Source organism: Aythya ferina (assembly GCF_964211825.1).
Source record: "Aythya ferina genome assembly, chromosome: 3".
Classification (NCBI taxonomy): domain Eukaryota; kingdom Metazoa; phylum Chordata; class Aves; order Anseriformes; family Anatidae; genus Aythya; species Aythya ferina.
The window spans coordinates 80,303,323-80,318,240 of NC_140298.1; the positions used below are offsets into that span (position 1 = coordinate 80,303,323).

Genomic DNA, 14,918 nt, shown 5'->3' on the forward strand with positions numbered 1-14,918 from the left:
TCATTTTGGGTCATGCAGGTGACACAAAAGCTATTTCATTTCTGTAAAAGGCAGAACTTAAATGGTGCACAGCTGACCTTCCAGATCACAACAAATATCTCAACTCTAATCGTACAGGAAAATTAAAGTCACACGCAAATTTAAGCGTGTAATTCTTAAATTTCTTTCAGGTGCCCCAGAGGTTTACCTGACCCTTGAACCCACCCACAACTCTTTCTACAGCCACACAATGAACTGGATCAACGAACTGACCTGTTCCAAATTTATTTTTTTTCCTGAGTTATTATTTTTAATTCACACCAGTTCCTGACCCAATTTGCTGCACGATCACACACATGTCAGAGCAACTGGGAGCAGGAAGCAAACTGAGAATGCCTCTGGGAATGACAGGATACGGAAATGAGCAGCCACAGACGTTCTGCCTAAAACCCATATAAAAGTAATTACCATGAAAGTGTGGCCTAAGATTACTTGTCAACACACTTCTTCCCATTCACATTGCCCTTCATAGTGTATGTTCTCCATTCTGAGTTAACCATGCAGTCTTCCACTAGGGAGCCCAAAACTTCAGCCTAAACCTGAATCTTCAATTTTTTACCATTCAAAGCTGTTACGCTCAATACTTATTTATTTCCAAAGAGCAGTGAGTTTAGTTTTATTCTTAAAAATGGGCCAACATGCAAGGTCATAAGTGATTTCTGCAAAGTCAAAATTAATCCCTGCAATATTCTTTGCAGTAAAGAAATAAACTTTGCATTTGTGAAACAATCTAATACTAAGGCACATCTGTAGAGATTTAATTTGTTCTCCTTTAGTCATGCTAAACAGTAAGTGCAACTAAGGACTTCCCCCACTATGCCTAATTTATTTTCCTTGGATTTCTAGAACACAAAATTGCCATATATCCAATCTGGGAACATTATCCATCTGAAAGATCGGAAATAAGATGTCCGTCTCAGCACGCTGCTATTGTCCACTATAATTTAGACATTCCTCAAATTGCATTTGTATCCAGGAGGGTAATAGCCCTCACATTAAAAAAGCCCTTCATTAAGTGGCTCCCCATCATGCAGGCCATTACAGACTTTCATGCCCTGACCCTGCATAGCCTCAGAGTTATTCTGCTTTTAATAGGCAAAACAAACCCCACCTTCTCTATCTAAGGGTAAAACTATCAGTAAATATATTAACGTGGATAAAACCACCCCTTCACAAATCCCCAGTGACATATGAAAACACTATTATTTATGTAGTCTCCTATAAAATGAATTCATACACACATTATAAATACTTCCCTAATACAAATGGAAAAAATCCATATCAAAATTGGATTTCATCTTAACAGCAATCTCTAACTTCTATCTTGTACTGTACAATGTATAAAAGACATACATCTGAAAACCTATGCTTGCTCTAAAGGGCTTGCTTCAACATGCAGAAGATGTCTCTTCAGAATTACAAAGACCATCAGGTAAATACTTTGACTACATTTTCATCACTGTGTCTACAAAAATGTAATACTTGCCTCACACAAAAATATAACCTTGTCTCATACAAAATGCAGATTTCGAGTTGTGGAACTATTTCTACACAAGGAACTAGATAGACAGGCCACTGAACCCAGAAATTATGATGTTGGGAGAAGAGTGCGTGTTTTAAAGGTGCATGCATATTATAAAAGTATCCAAAAAATGGAATGGCATGGAGAAGGTGATTAGGAATCATATTTGCTCCCTTTCTGTTGCAATATAAGGTATCAACACACATCAGATAGAAATAGCACGTAAACCAATTGGTAAGAAGAGATGCTTCTCCCCATAATTTGTAACTAGTGTTGGCACTGTTACTGAAGTCCACCGTACGTTGTACAGGAACTCACAAAGAGTAAAACAAAGCTGTCAAGGAAAAATATGAATTCATTGAGAACATTAAAAATAAAGACTGTTTCTGGTTGAGGAAATTCCTAAATACTGAGCAGCTGGGAACTGGGAGAGTATGCTAGGGAATTATTAGCACACAGTCACCTTTCTTCTACAGCCCTTCCCTAGGCAAGGTCTAATGGCCACTCTCAAAAGCAGCGGATCATCAGCTTGATCTAGCACAGTCACTTTTATATGATCAGATGTTTTCCAAGCTTTTAATAGGTAATCCAAAAGGTTTTGTCATGTAAGCTGCAGTTCTAACCATTTACAAGTTGGTATTTAAAGCTGTATGCAACCGCCTGCCTTAACTATTCATTTTATTTCTAAATTAATCATCACGTGCACTTATTTTTCCCATAATAGGAGTTAAGTGGCTTTTGCCTTCACTCATAATTTGTGAAATATAATGTAGGTCAGTACAAAAAAAAAAATCAGAAGTTGCTTTAATTACTCAGAAGTAATTATACTTGTCTTACCAATAATGATTACTATTACTACACCTGCAAAATGCTTTCCATTATGACAAGCTTTCACATTTTCACAGCACTCCATAACATGTGCCATTAGGTCTGAAATTTCCTATGATTTATCCTTCTCCAAAGGAAAACATTGAATTAAAACACTTCCTTGAATCAAAAGAAAATCATGAACTCTATACCCACATTTCTCCCTTTTTCCATTTTAACCTGTCTTTTTCTCCTTCCCCCCTCCTCCCAGCCCCCCTAAGACTTTCTGAATGTATTAAAGACTAAAAATTGACATTTGAAAATTGAGCATAATATTCTATGACTACAATGATTCTGGGTGAATCTGGTAAAGTTAGAGCCCTGAAAGCTGCACAGTCAGCATAAGGGCATTACCTTTTTACAAACTGTTAAAACAGTGCTCCTGCGGAGATAAAGCTGTACTGGAACATATATTTTTCCAGCTAAGGGCAAGGCTAGGACATTGGATTGGATTCCCAAGAGATATAAGAGATGAAGACTGTAAACACTGCAAAGGATGTCCACAGAGAGGACTTCAAAACAAGAATTAAGAGGCTTTGTGACCATCTAAATGATTATATAGCCTGAGGAGAAAAGATGGGGAGACAACGGACTCCACCCTAGGACTTCAGTTTCTGCACTGCTCTGGGAAACCCATTTCTCCTCTCATTTGCACACTGCACGGGAAAAGTGGGCTAACTCTGATCCCTAGGAGATCCCTAGCTTCCATCAGAAGCATAGGAAAAAAAATAAAATTCAGGTAGTAGTTTAATTTTACCTGTTCCTTCATTACCACACCTTATTCTACTTAGATAACTTCTTGAGTAGTGCTGTCTAACCTCAAGTTTCAACAGTAATCAGGAAAGGTGGAAAAAAATGCATAGAAGATTATTACATACAGTTATTTCCCTTCTGCTTTTGCTTAAATCCTCCTACTGCTCCACTTCCTGCAAACCCACCAAAGAAATTCAATGCTCATATCAGAACTGTTACATTCTTTGATTTAATTTAAAACTGAAGATTGTACTACTTCAAACACAAATGAGGGATACAGCATAAATTTGCAGTCTGAAAGTGGTGAACTTCTTAATGGTATCTCATCAGATGAGACTGTTTGATCACTTGTAGTCTGGAATTCTAACCAAAAGAAAAAGCAAAAATCAGAGAGCCATTTTTGTATCTGTTTTAGATCATCTCCAAAACACTATACTGTCAGTTTTTATTAAGCAGCCACAATTTCACAGAGATGCTTAAAAAAAACAACCAAACCAAACCAAACCAAACCAAACCAAAACAAAAAACACACTTCCCCCAGAAGGATAGGAAGCATAGGAGATGGGTCTGTAGCAGAACTAAACAGAATTCAGAGAGCATCGTGTCATTTCCTTCTGAAGACCGTCTATGGATGATAGGTATGTTGTTTTGGAGATGCAAGAAGAAGCTATCTTGTCATTAGATTCAATCAAAACAAAAATCCTCAAATTGCTGTTCTTCCTATGCAAGATGTACCTGAAGTCTGAGAATACCAGATTGTGGATTTTTTTTTTTTTTTTTTTTTTTTTTTTTTTTTACAAAACGGTGTTTCCACGGCAATTAAAATAACCACAGCATTTTAACAGAGCACCTAACTCTGAAAAACGTAAACTGAAAAGTGACTATGTTTTGCCTTCCTAATGGAGATATTATTTTGAATTTGTTAATACAAGACCTTCAGCATCATGAAGGCAGATGCTTCATGGCTTAAACTCTTCCACACACCAACCTGAAGCACCAAGCACTCCATTAAATAAAGCATGGAGCTTGCTTAATACATTAACCTATTTTGTAAGACATAGGGCATGATAACAGCAGCTCGTGTCAGTGACTCCAAAGTAGGGGGAACCCAGCTATTTAGCAGTTAAAAAGCAAAATTACATATACTAACAGCCATTAATAATCCAAAATAATACATAAAAAGCAGTGAAGAAATGGTGAAGAGGTTAGGTTGCTTCTGTGTGGCAACATTTCCCACTCCTCCTCCACACATATCTCTCTTCACAAAACCTTTTAGATACAAATAAAATAGCCATGACCTTTTTTCCTCCTCTGCATGATTAATTACTTAATGTACTATTAATTGGAAAATGTAGCTGAATTTCAAATGCTTTCATTTTCTCAGCATATCATGCTGTCTGGGAAGCACCGATTAAGCTGTTCATCAAAGGTGAGCACGCAAGGTCATGTAGGCTGTACCTCTTCAGTTATTCATTACCTGTCCTAAATACTAATTAACAACAGCAATATTTCCATAAATCAAAGCTTCTCTGATTACTTTCAGATGATGAGCAGTTTGGATGGGGGAGGGGGCCACAACGATAGTATGGATTTTTGCATGTATCCTTTATTCTAATGCATGCCTGAATAATTCAATCAATACATTGGCTGTCATTTAAGACAGAATTTAACCATGAGTCAACAGGAATTACATGCAGAATAAAAAAGTTAACACTTCCTTTCCCTCTTCTTTATGTCCCCCCTCAACCCCACTTTAGAAGGGGGATTTCATCTAAGGTCTCTCAATTAACAAGATTTACTGTTATAATTATTAGTTTTATTTCTTCTTATTACCACCATTACAAAGTTTAAATTGGAAATCACAGAGCACAGCCCTGAGGCCATATTCAATGAGGTTCTGAAGTTTTTAATAGAGAAGCTTATTCCTTCAGTGTCCCTGGGGTTTCTCACCTTGAGGCATCTCAGGTGGCAAATAGTGAGGCTCTTGAGCGCTGACATGTACCCAGTCAAAGTCATCATACAAGTCTTGATGGTAATCACAGGGCCCAGGACCATCATCAAACGTACATCCCCCTAGGGAAGAAACATGTTATTAGTTACAATTGTATGGTTATTTAAAAGCAGAGATCTTTCAGGATTCATGCCGAGGTGTTTGACCTGTGCTCAGTACAACTACAGAGCCCACACAGCCCATGGCACAGCTCACAAGCTTCCCTGTGCAAAGCTCAAGTCTTCAAGCAGATCATCCATCACTGTTACTCTCTTTTTACATCTCTGCTTCCTGCAGCCAGTTTCTCCCAAAAGTACCTTCTGTCAGAGCAGGAAATCACAGGCTGTGTCCCTGATCCCAGGTGAAACCTGGCTCAACATCTGCAGGACAGAGAGCAACAGGTTGCCTGGACCAAGGGGAAAACAGAAAGCAATGGACGAGGCTAGGAAACTAATGGTGAAAATCAACAACCCTGATGCAATGAAAGCATACCAAGTCTAGACATCAAGTACAAGGATAAATACTGTGCCCAAAACAAAAGCAGTCAGGAAGTATAAGTACAGCTACATAGAAATGAAATAATTACTGCAGAATGAATTTGATAATCTTGCTTAATTAAATCAATCTAGAATAACAGAATGAAAATTAAAGGTGCTTTTTCAGGGTTACATAAACACCAGATATGAAAACCTTACAACAAAAGTTATGAGGAGAAGTGACAGGCAGAAAGAAGGAAAATAATATAAAAGATGGAAGGGAAAAAAAAATACATATATAACACGATAATGTGTCTGCCCTGTTTCAAGCTACATTTTCCAGTGAAAGCAATTAAGTAGGGTGAGAAAAAGAGAGAAGAAAACATGATGATCAGAAGAGGAGGTCAAGGTTTGAGACAGAAGAAACAAAAGAATCAAAAGAACCCAGTCAAAGAAAAGTAGAGCATAAACACAAGAAAATACAGATGTCATGCACACAACTTTGAAGCATTTTATCTCCATTCATGGCAAGCAGCGCTTGAGTTTGCTCCTTCTACTCAAAGATAGCTGGAGAAACTGAAACAGTGAAAGAGAAAATACATAGCATTCATCTTTATTTAGGCAGTATTTTTAAATTCAGAAAAGAAGTTATATAAGAACTCAAGAGATAAACATCTCTTGGAAATCAGGGGAGACACTTCTTGAATCCTCTCCTCCCTGTCCTCAGTAGGTTGGGCATATCAATCCAAATAAGAGCTGTTACAACCAAAAACGCTCCTTTAGAAGAGTAAGTCAGAGGACACACCTGAAGAATAACAGGAACATTTGTTTTTACTCCACTGTCCATCTGACTTTTAAATACAAAATATGAAACAAATATTGCAGGTTCCAAGAACAAACAAAGACCATTATGGTAAATACCAGTGTCACCCTAAGATGAGTCACCTCCACACCATGTCTGGTGAGTGCTCTCAGCAGCCCACGCTACACCCCAGAAGAAAATGTGATGGAGGTGGGAAAGAGGGAGGATGACAATAACGAAGAACTACTGTCATTCCTGCTTACTGAACACACACAGATGGCCTGGAATGAGGACTGGCCAGAGAATAAGGAAAGGAGGACGGGGCACGTGTATCATCAGATTGAGAGTAAAATATTTTTAACTGCTCACAATGGAGTATTTAGCTTTCACATAAGAGGAAGAGAGTTTACAGAACCAAAGTGTTCATATTTGAGCATGTCCTTCTTACTTAGTTGTAGCAGCAAATCTAGACTGTGACAGTGTCCCCAACAGAGATTATGTTGCATCTTCAGTGAGAGAGAACTCAATTCCCACAGTTGTGGGATTCATTCAAAACTTGTCACTTTGAATTAATGACAAAACAGCCTAAGTTCTAGCTAATTCTACTTCTCTGAAAACACTGTCAGATACTCATCCCAGGACGTCCCTTTGACTGCTTGTTAAGCAGTGTGTTGGCCAGTTAAGGATGCCAGGAGGGAAAAGAAACCTCTACATTCTAGAAAAATTCCTGCTAAAGCCCTGTGCCGTAAAACTTTACAGCTTCACATTCAGTTCCACTTCAGCAAAACCTTCTAAAATGTTACACTGCAAGAACATAAACACAACAACAACGGAACCAACATTCCATACTCTGTACTGAGTTGATCAGTGTCATTGTCAGACTGTTGAGTGCAAAAGGAGAAATATTTATGCATCAAAGGAACATTTACGCCTTCAGAAGTTCCAACTCCAATGCCCTATTACCACCAAGAGACTTTTCTAATTAACATCTATCATTATAAAGCCAGAAAGGCTGAGAACATAAATCTTGTTCTTTGATTTAACTTACAATACACTGCTATGATCACTCTACAGCAAAAATGTACATTTCCTTCGACATTTAATTGATAAATGAATAGCAGTTTCCCTTAAAGGGAAGTTATCACTGTCTGCTGTCCCAGCACCAAAATGACATATGGCTTTGAAGCACATGCCTGCAGGGCACCCATTACCCTTTTTAATGGTTTAAGTGCCCTCAGTATATAAATTTAAACTACCAATGAATCTTGCAGACTCATTTGGAAGATGAATGTTCTTAATTGCTCGTCTTTGTGCCCACTATTAATTTTAGTTATCAGGTTCTGATTAGTAATAACAACGAGCCTGTTAACACACAGCAGGCAACCCAAAGCTCCTCATGTGTAGCACACCACCGCTGCATCAACAAAACAAGCCAGCGTCCTTTTATTGTGTACACACCAACAAAGTTTATCAAGATGGATTATTGACCCACTACAAAATCCACCCCGTACAACTGCTAAAACCAATGGCTTCTCCTCATGGGGTACACCTCCTCCTCTTACCAACAAAACTTGACATTTCCAGGCAAGTGAAGTAAAAGTCAGTGCTGTAGCTATTTATTCAGTATAACACGATGAGGCTTTTTAAACCCCTGCAGGTTACTTCCTATGATTTAAAGCATGTGCAAATTTGGATCTCCTCTTCTCTGTCTTAACTGTCAATCGCCTGCACACTATTTATGTAACTCTGGGTACTTGGCAATAAACCCCATGGAATGAGCTGTGAGGAAAACTACAAGGAGAAGAGGTGATGGATGGATGAAGTATTTTGTTCCCGGTCATTTATTCAAAACTGCATACATCTTAACTCAATATTTAATCACCTAAATCTAAAACCACATCTGACAGAAATATTCCATAGTTCAGGATTTCTTAGCACCCTAATTCACTTCCTGGGCTGCTGTTCACAGTAGCATTGGTACTGTGAGCAATTGGTACAGTAGCAATGCTCATTGTTTGCAGAAGAAAGAAGATAGACTAGATGAATGCTTAGTACTTTCCAGTGAGGTTCAGCAGCTGAAATCAAATACATATTGCTATCTCCTGTCTAACATTTTGCAAAGAGTCTGCTTATCTTCTACAAATGACAAGTTAGAAATCACCAGCTCTGACAATTGCAACTGTCCCCAAAACTCAATAAAAAGGTACTCCACTACCAACCACTGTCCAGTTCCATATCACCACTACCTTCCTTTCATTACATCTGATTTTTAACCTACAATATATCTTTAATACTACCCTGCTAATGGAATTCGTGCATATCTATTAGCACACACAGCACGCCACGAACATTGATTTGTGCACCTCTGCTCAATATCTCAGCAGGAAGCACACAACACTGACATTCAAATGCTCTTGGACCTTGCAGTACCTAAATCCAGATTTACCTTACATTTCTAATACCATCCATGAGAAAAAGGCAGCATTGGGATCAAAACATTAGACCAGACTTGTCCAACCTCAACAGCCCAGTGTTGGCTTGGAGATGGGCACACAAGGGAGCCAGCATCCTCCCTTCAAATGATGTTGCCATCAGATGTGGCCATGGTCCAGAAGGGCCAGAGAGGGTCGGCTGAGGGGGCAACCCAGCCCTGGCTTCAGAGGAGCCGAGGCTAAGGCTTGACAGCTAGAAGAAAATGAGGCAGTCCAGCAGAAACACATAGTCTGTTGACAGCACTGCTGTAAATGTAAGGTAAGAAAACAGAAGGAATTTAAAATCTGGATGGTTATTTTGTCAAACTGCTGAATGCATTTTAGGTCAACTCAATTTGTTGGGTTTTTGAAGAAGTATCTGGGAAACATTCATATTCTACTGAAGCCAAGCAAATCAACAATTTTCTGTTTCCATTATCTTTTCCCATAAGCTTCACTATGTTATTAACTTCAGGTTAAGCACACCTAGAATTCTCACACTTTCCTTTTCAATATCCTTCAAATAGAAGTGATAAATCATGATGGCCTCATAAAAATTTCCTGACTACATGCCCATTTTCATTTATAAAAGATAAAGAATCTTTAATGTTCATTATAAAAAGAAAAATATTAATATCGCACACCAAACTCTGGAAAAATAAATTAAAGTTCCACAAAATAATGTCATTAAGATTAACCCAAATTTAATCTCAAAATCCTTAAGATTAACCTAAATTTAAAAAATATCATATTGGTCAGGTTTACACATCACCTATAAAAAGGTATTTAAAGACACTTAAATTCAAAAACAAATTACTTTCTTCGTTTGTTTTTAATATTAGTGTGATATTTATTTAGCAGTACTTAGTACTGCTCTGATTTTGATATCTCCTACATCTTTTTATATAAACCCAGAAAAGATGGACTGAGTCATTTTTTCCCCTATGAGGATTAAAAAAAAAAAAAAAAAGAATTGCCTGCCTGTAACACCCCCCAATAAATATCCAGTACAACTTTCCTGTGGCCTTCCAGCTCAATAGCTCAGGTCAGAAAACTGATTCAGATTTTGAATGAATTATTTTTGTCTAAAAATTCAAATATCATCACTACAGTCCCTAGAGACCACATCACTTCAACTATTTAGAAGAGAAACAGTCGGTTTTAAGTGTTTTGCACACCAAAATTTCATGTAATGTAATATATCCATAAAAGTTATTAGGAATGGCATTATAGGAATACTATACTGGAGATCTAATGACTTCTAGATGAACAAAACTACTCCCCACATACCACCTAAAAATTCTGTATGCCAGTTTTCATATTTAATTAGACATTAACAACTCCAGTGCCCTTTAAAATATACTCAGAAAAGCAATGCAGAAAAACTACCCAAAACATTCAGGTAATACCAAATGATAAAAGAAGCTGATGAAGAATAATACACATTTACCAGCCATTTCTTGTACCATCTTCAATTATATATACATTTTTTATTTTTATTTTTTTAATAAAAAAAGACCTTTAGTATCCAAGGAGTAGGGGAAGGGTATGGCTAGACTTTTCTTATCTGACAAAGAATATGTAACAACAGAAACAAGGTATGAATTTTGAAGTCTCCTATAGTAACCTTATCTAGCTACTCGAAGTCCCAAACACATTCTCACCCAACCTGGCACTAAATTTCAGAAATTAGTAACAAAGCAATGAAAGGCTTTCTGGTACATTATGGTACATTTCTGGTACATTCTGGTTTTGGCACCAGGCTAGACAGAAGGGACTGAGAGATAGTACTCTAGTACCTGATCTGACTGGTTTCTTAAACTAATTGATTTTACACGTGCTCTTCACTACTGATTTCTATAACCTATCAGCATTACAAAGGCATTTTTCTGCCATGGAATGACATGTATAGAAGGACAGCTGAAAGAACACATACTGAGTGTTTATTTTTGAGATTTATTATTGTATCTCACTACCTCTGGTGTTATGCAAAATATACTAGTAACATATTGAATGTCATGTTCCTCAGTTTTAAAGAGTTGGTTTTAAAGCCAGAATTTCACCCACCAAAACCAAGCAGATGACTAAGATGAGTGGGGGAAAAAATATAGTATAAAAGAACAGTTATATTACACACACACACACACAAAAAAAAAAAAAAAAAAAAAAAAAAAAAAAAAAAAAACCTTTCTTCATCGTAACTTTTGCTTTATACAGGGATCTGTTACCAATGGTTTCTTTGGGACTCATATGTATGAACGTGTCATACCAGGAATGAAATACCCTTTTCTCATCCAGTTCAAATGACTTGTTGGAACAAATTGCTCCTTTTATTCAACATCATGCTTTTATTTTTTTTTCCTACCACCTGCTGCAAAAGCATAATGACTACCTCTAAATCTATCAAAGTAGATAGCTCCATGGTAAGAAGCCAGTACAAAATTATGTTTATCTGGGATGTCAGATAAAAGTCCTGTGAAAATTTAATTTTTCTGCTCACACTGATTGGTGAATTTGAAGCTTGAAGAGGACAGAGGCACTGTATCAGGTCTCTTGTCAGTCATATATCCAGGAACAGGTACTGCATTTAAAATCACCTATCCACCATATTAATTTACCTGTTTCTGTCACAGTATGCCTCAAAGCACAGAATGTTTTCCTCTTTTCAAGGCCCCACATTATTTCTGTTACAATCATTCTAAAACACACTGAGTGCAGAGCATTCATATATTAAAGAATATACTATGAATTGTTGTTAATGCAGTGTGAGAATAAATTTTAATGACTTATGTTTAAATGCTTATGTTCAGTATTGCCTATTAAAATACAACTGAAATAACCTTAATTAACTTATAGCATCTAAAAATACAGGAGGTCAGAAATTCTACTTAATTTAAAAAAAAAAAAAAAAAAAAAAAAAAAGAAAGAAAGAAAAAAACATGAAAACTGTGGCACTTAAAGAAAATGACAGGTTCTCCTTCATTACAGAGAGAAGCAATACGAAGCACTAACAATATTTATCTTCTTTGCAATGATATCTCATTTTGTAGTACTGGAATTCATTATACAAAGCATGACTGATTATAGTTAAGAGCAATGAATGTCAAGTAAACTCAATTACTTGCAAATACCTTTTAAAATTTTTTAGCTTTGTTCTCACTATCAGTATGTTTTAATCATCCTCTTAACTTATTAACTTGAACATGGAACTCTAGGTCTCATCCGGAAACACCAGTGGAATATAAACAGTAATAGCTTAAAAGGAAACATGTCTGATTATTCTTAAAGCAGTTTTATTTGATTTTCAATGTAATGCTTGTGTTGGTGTTAGAAGAGTCAAGATAATCTAAAATAGACGTAAATATTTCAGAATAGTAAGTTCACAAGACCACTCCTAAATCACTATATGATATAAATCACTTTGACATCAAAAATCAACCACACACCTAACAGCCATAAAGCAGTACCATAACTTATAAAAGCAAAAAAATAAAATAAGGTCATAACCAAGTCCCATTTATACATATATTTTTCATTTTGTATCCATCTTCCATATTCCTTATTACTAGCATGCAGTAGCTTATTTTAGAAAGGAAAAGATGGGAATTTGAGAAATACTAGGTACAAATTAGAAAGAATGCAGGGGGCCTCACACAGACAGACTTCCTTTCCTACCACCATCAGGAAAAGATGCCACTATTAATCCTAGCATTTATCCTAACCCAGATTTTGGGAGAGAATGAAGATTCTCAGTGAGACGTAGCCTACCTGGCCGCGCCATTTATTAGATGGCTTCTATTGAAATTGGTTCTTTCGCTCTACACTATGTCTGGAAATGCTTTCTTCATCTCTGATTTTAAAAGGTACAATATTGATAGGTAGCAAGAAAACTTTCCATGCTTTCCCATCAGTGAACATGATGAAAAAGAGAAGGAGATGAAGGGGGAAGAAGATCAGGGTCTACTACACTGTCTGTACTTCAGTTTCTAAGAGAAGCAAAATCTAATCTGAACAAAAGTGCCTTTAAATTTCTTCCTGTTCTCCAGGGAAGGGGAGGCTTTCTGTTCTTTATCAGAGGAGGCCAGAACTGCTAGCTGTGGAGAGTTACAGTTGTACGACTTGTTTATCATGCTTCCTTCATCCTTACCTGGCATGAGCATGGCAATAAAGAGCAAATAGCCATATGCATGTAGATCACTTTACAATACTGAAGCTACCAGGACATTTCCCATGTCAGCTCACAAGGTATTCCTAAAACTATTAAAAGATTCAACAATTTCATAAAGCTATGAACAGACTTTCATTAATACACAAGTGTCAACATCCACAAAACACCATGGATATTTTGTATAGCACATAGGCTGTGAGGTTTAGTATTCCTCCTGCGCACTGAGCAGACTTCTGACCAATCGCACTGGTGACAGAGATACACCATTTGAATACAAATACTGGGGGGATAAGGTGGGGTAAAGTCATATCATATTTTTGTGACTCTACCAAGAATCAGAAAAATGCCAGCAAGTAAATCCTATGTCTTCAAAGACAATTGAGAGCTCCAAAGTGAAATCAATCACTTTGATTATTTATGGCTATGTGGTCTTAGAATGCTACTTCCAAAAATAACACCCTTTTTAAAGGCATTGTTAATGCTTATTTATAGAAAATCTTACGTAAATATCACATCCTCTGGCATTTCTCTTAAATGTTCTCACAATATGCTGTTAAAAGTTAATGGATAAGAATGTGATCAAACTCAGTAGGAGTGCTGAGTGAAGACAGCCCAACATTCATTACATTAAATCACAAAATCTTCTATAGATTCAGAGTGCTAGATTATTTGTAGCCTGCTCACCAAGACAAAAAGGTGAAACAAGGACTTGGAAGGAAAAAGTTTACAGCTAACTTTTAGCTCTACTAATCATGTCAGCAATTCAACCAGGAAAAGGAAAAAAAAAAAAGAAAAAAAAAGGCCTAACAACTACATCAGCCACCCTATTAAAATTTTGACAGTTTAACCATAAAATATGGTGACAGGGGAAAATAGGTTAATTAAAATTTCTTCTGAAAACCATCTCTTATTGAGAGCAGATACAGGTATCAAAATTTTGCCTAGCAGAATAAGGCATGAGTTTCCAGCTGGGCAGTAGGAGTCACCATGCAACACAGAAAGGAGTCATATCTGAGGTCAACATGAACTACCAGAAGCTATTTCAATGCCAGTGCAGAAGTCAAACGAATGAGGAAATAAGGGAAGAGTGCATAAATTATATACACCAAACTATAAAAGCAGTTCAAGGAACAGAAGGACAAACAGCTCATAAGGAATATGGTCAACATGAAAGCTGAGGACTTCCTAGGAGGAGGTGAGCATTAGGTGAAACAATTACAGAAATTACTCCCCATTCCTGCCATTGACAAGGATGGGCAAATAGAAAGTCCAGTAACAAGAAAATAAACTCTTAAGTAAAAAGAAAACAAGAATGGGGTAAGTAAGGGAAAAAGGAAAAAGAAAAAAAGCTTGTGAGATGCGAAGATGTGACTGTACAAAGCAAGAAACTGAGGCAGAAAATAATTCTAATTAATACAGTGCTAGAAAACTGTATTTGTGTTCAGAGTCCTTGTGAAATATGCACAGTGTTTTCAATAAAATTGAGGAGTTCTGCTTTGATGAGACTGTGCATAAAAATGTAAATGGTCATGCAAAAAGGAAGATCCAATTAAATACAAGGAAATGAAAACAACTGATGTTGAAAATGATGTAACCTGTTAAAAAAGATCATTTCTGAAGCCATTGAAGGAGCTAAGTCCAATAAGCTGGAGAGGTGACTGAAGAGTCCAGGCATGGTATAAATCCAGAGTCACAGGAGAAAAGGATAACAGGAACCTCTCAGAGAAGATCTTTCAAGATATGACACAAAGATACATGAAGAATTATGCTAGCAATGAATCAAAGAACTCAGGCAAATGATTGAGAGGAGTAAGGTATAATATTGAGATC

General features: G+C 36.8%; 1 protein-coding gene across 11 annotated transcripts in view; it reads right to left on the bottom strand.

Annotated features, from left to right (window-relative positions):
• PTPRK (protein tyrosine phosphatase receptor type K) overlaps positions 1 to 14,918 on the bottom strand; it is a 413,276-nt gene that overhangs the window by 320,207 nt on the left and 78,151 nt on the right. For all 11 annotated transcript variants that reach the window (XM_084515260.1, XM_084515257.1, XM_084515265.1 and 8 more), the window contains exon 2: positions 5,132 to 5,254. In XM_084515260.1, coding sequence (XP_084371386.1) covers positions 5,132 to 5,254 — 123 coding nt within the window. The remainder of the gene's footprint in view (positions 1 to 5,131; positions 5,255 to 14,918) is intronic.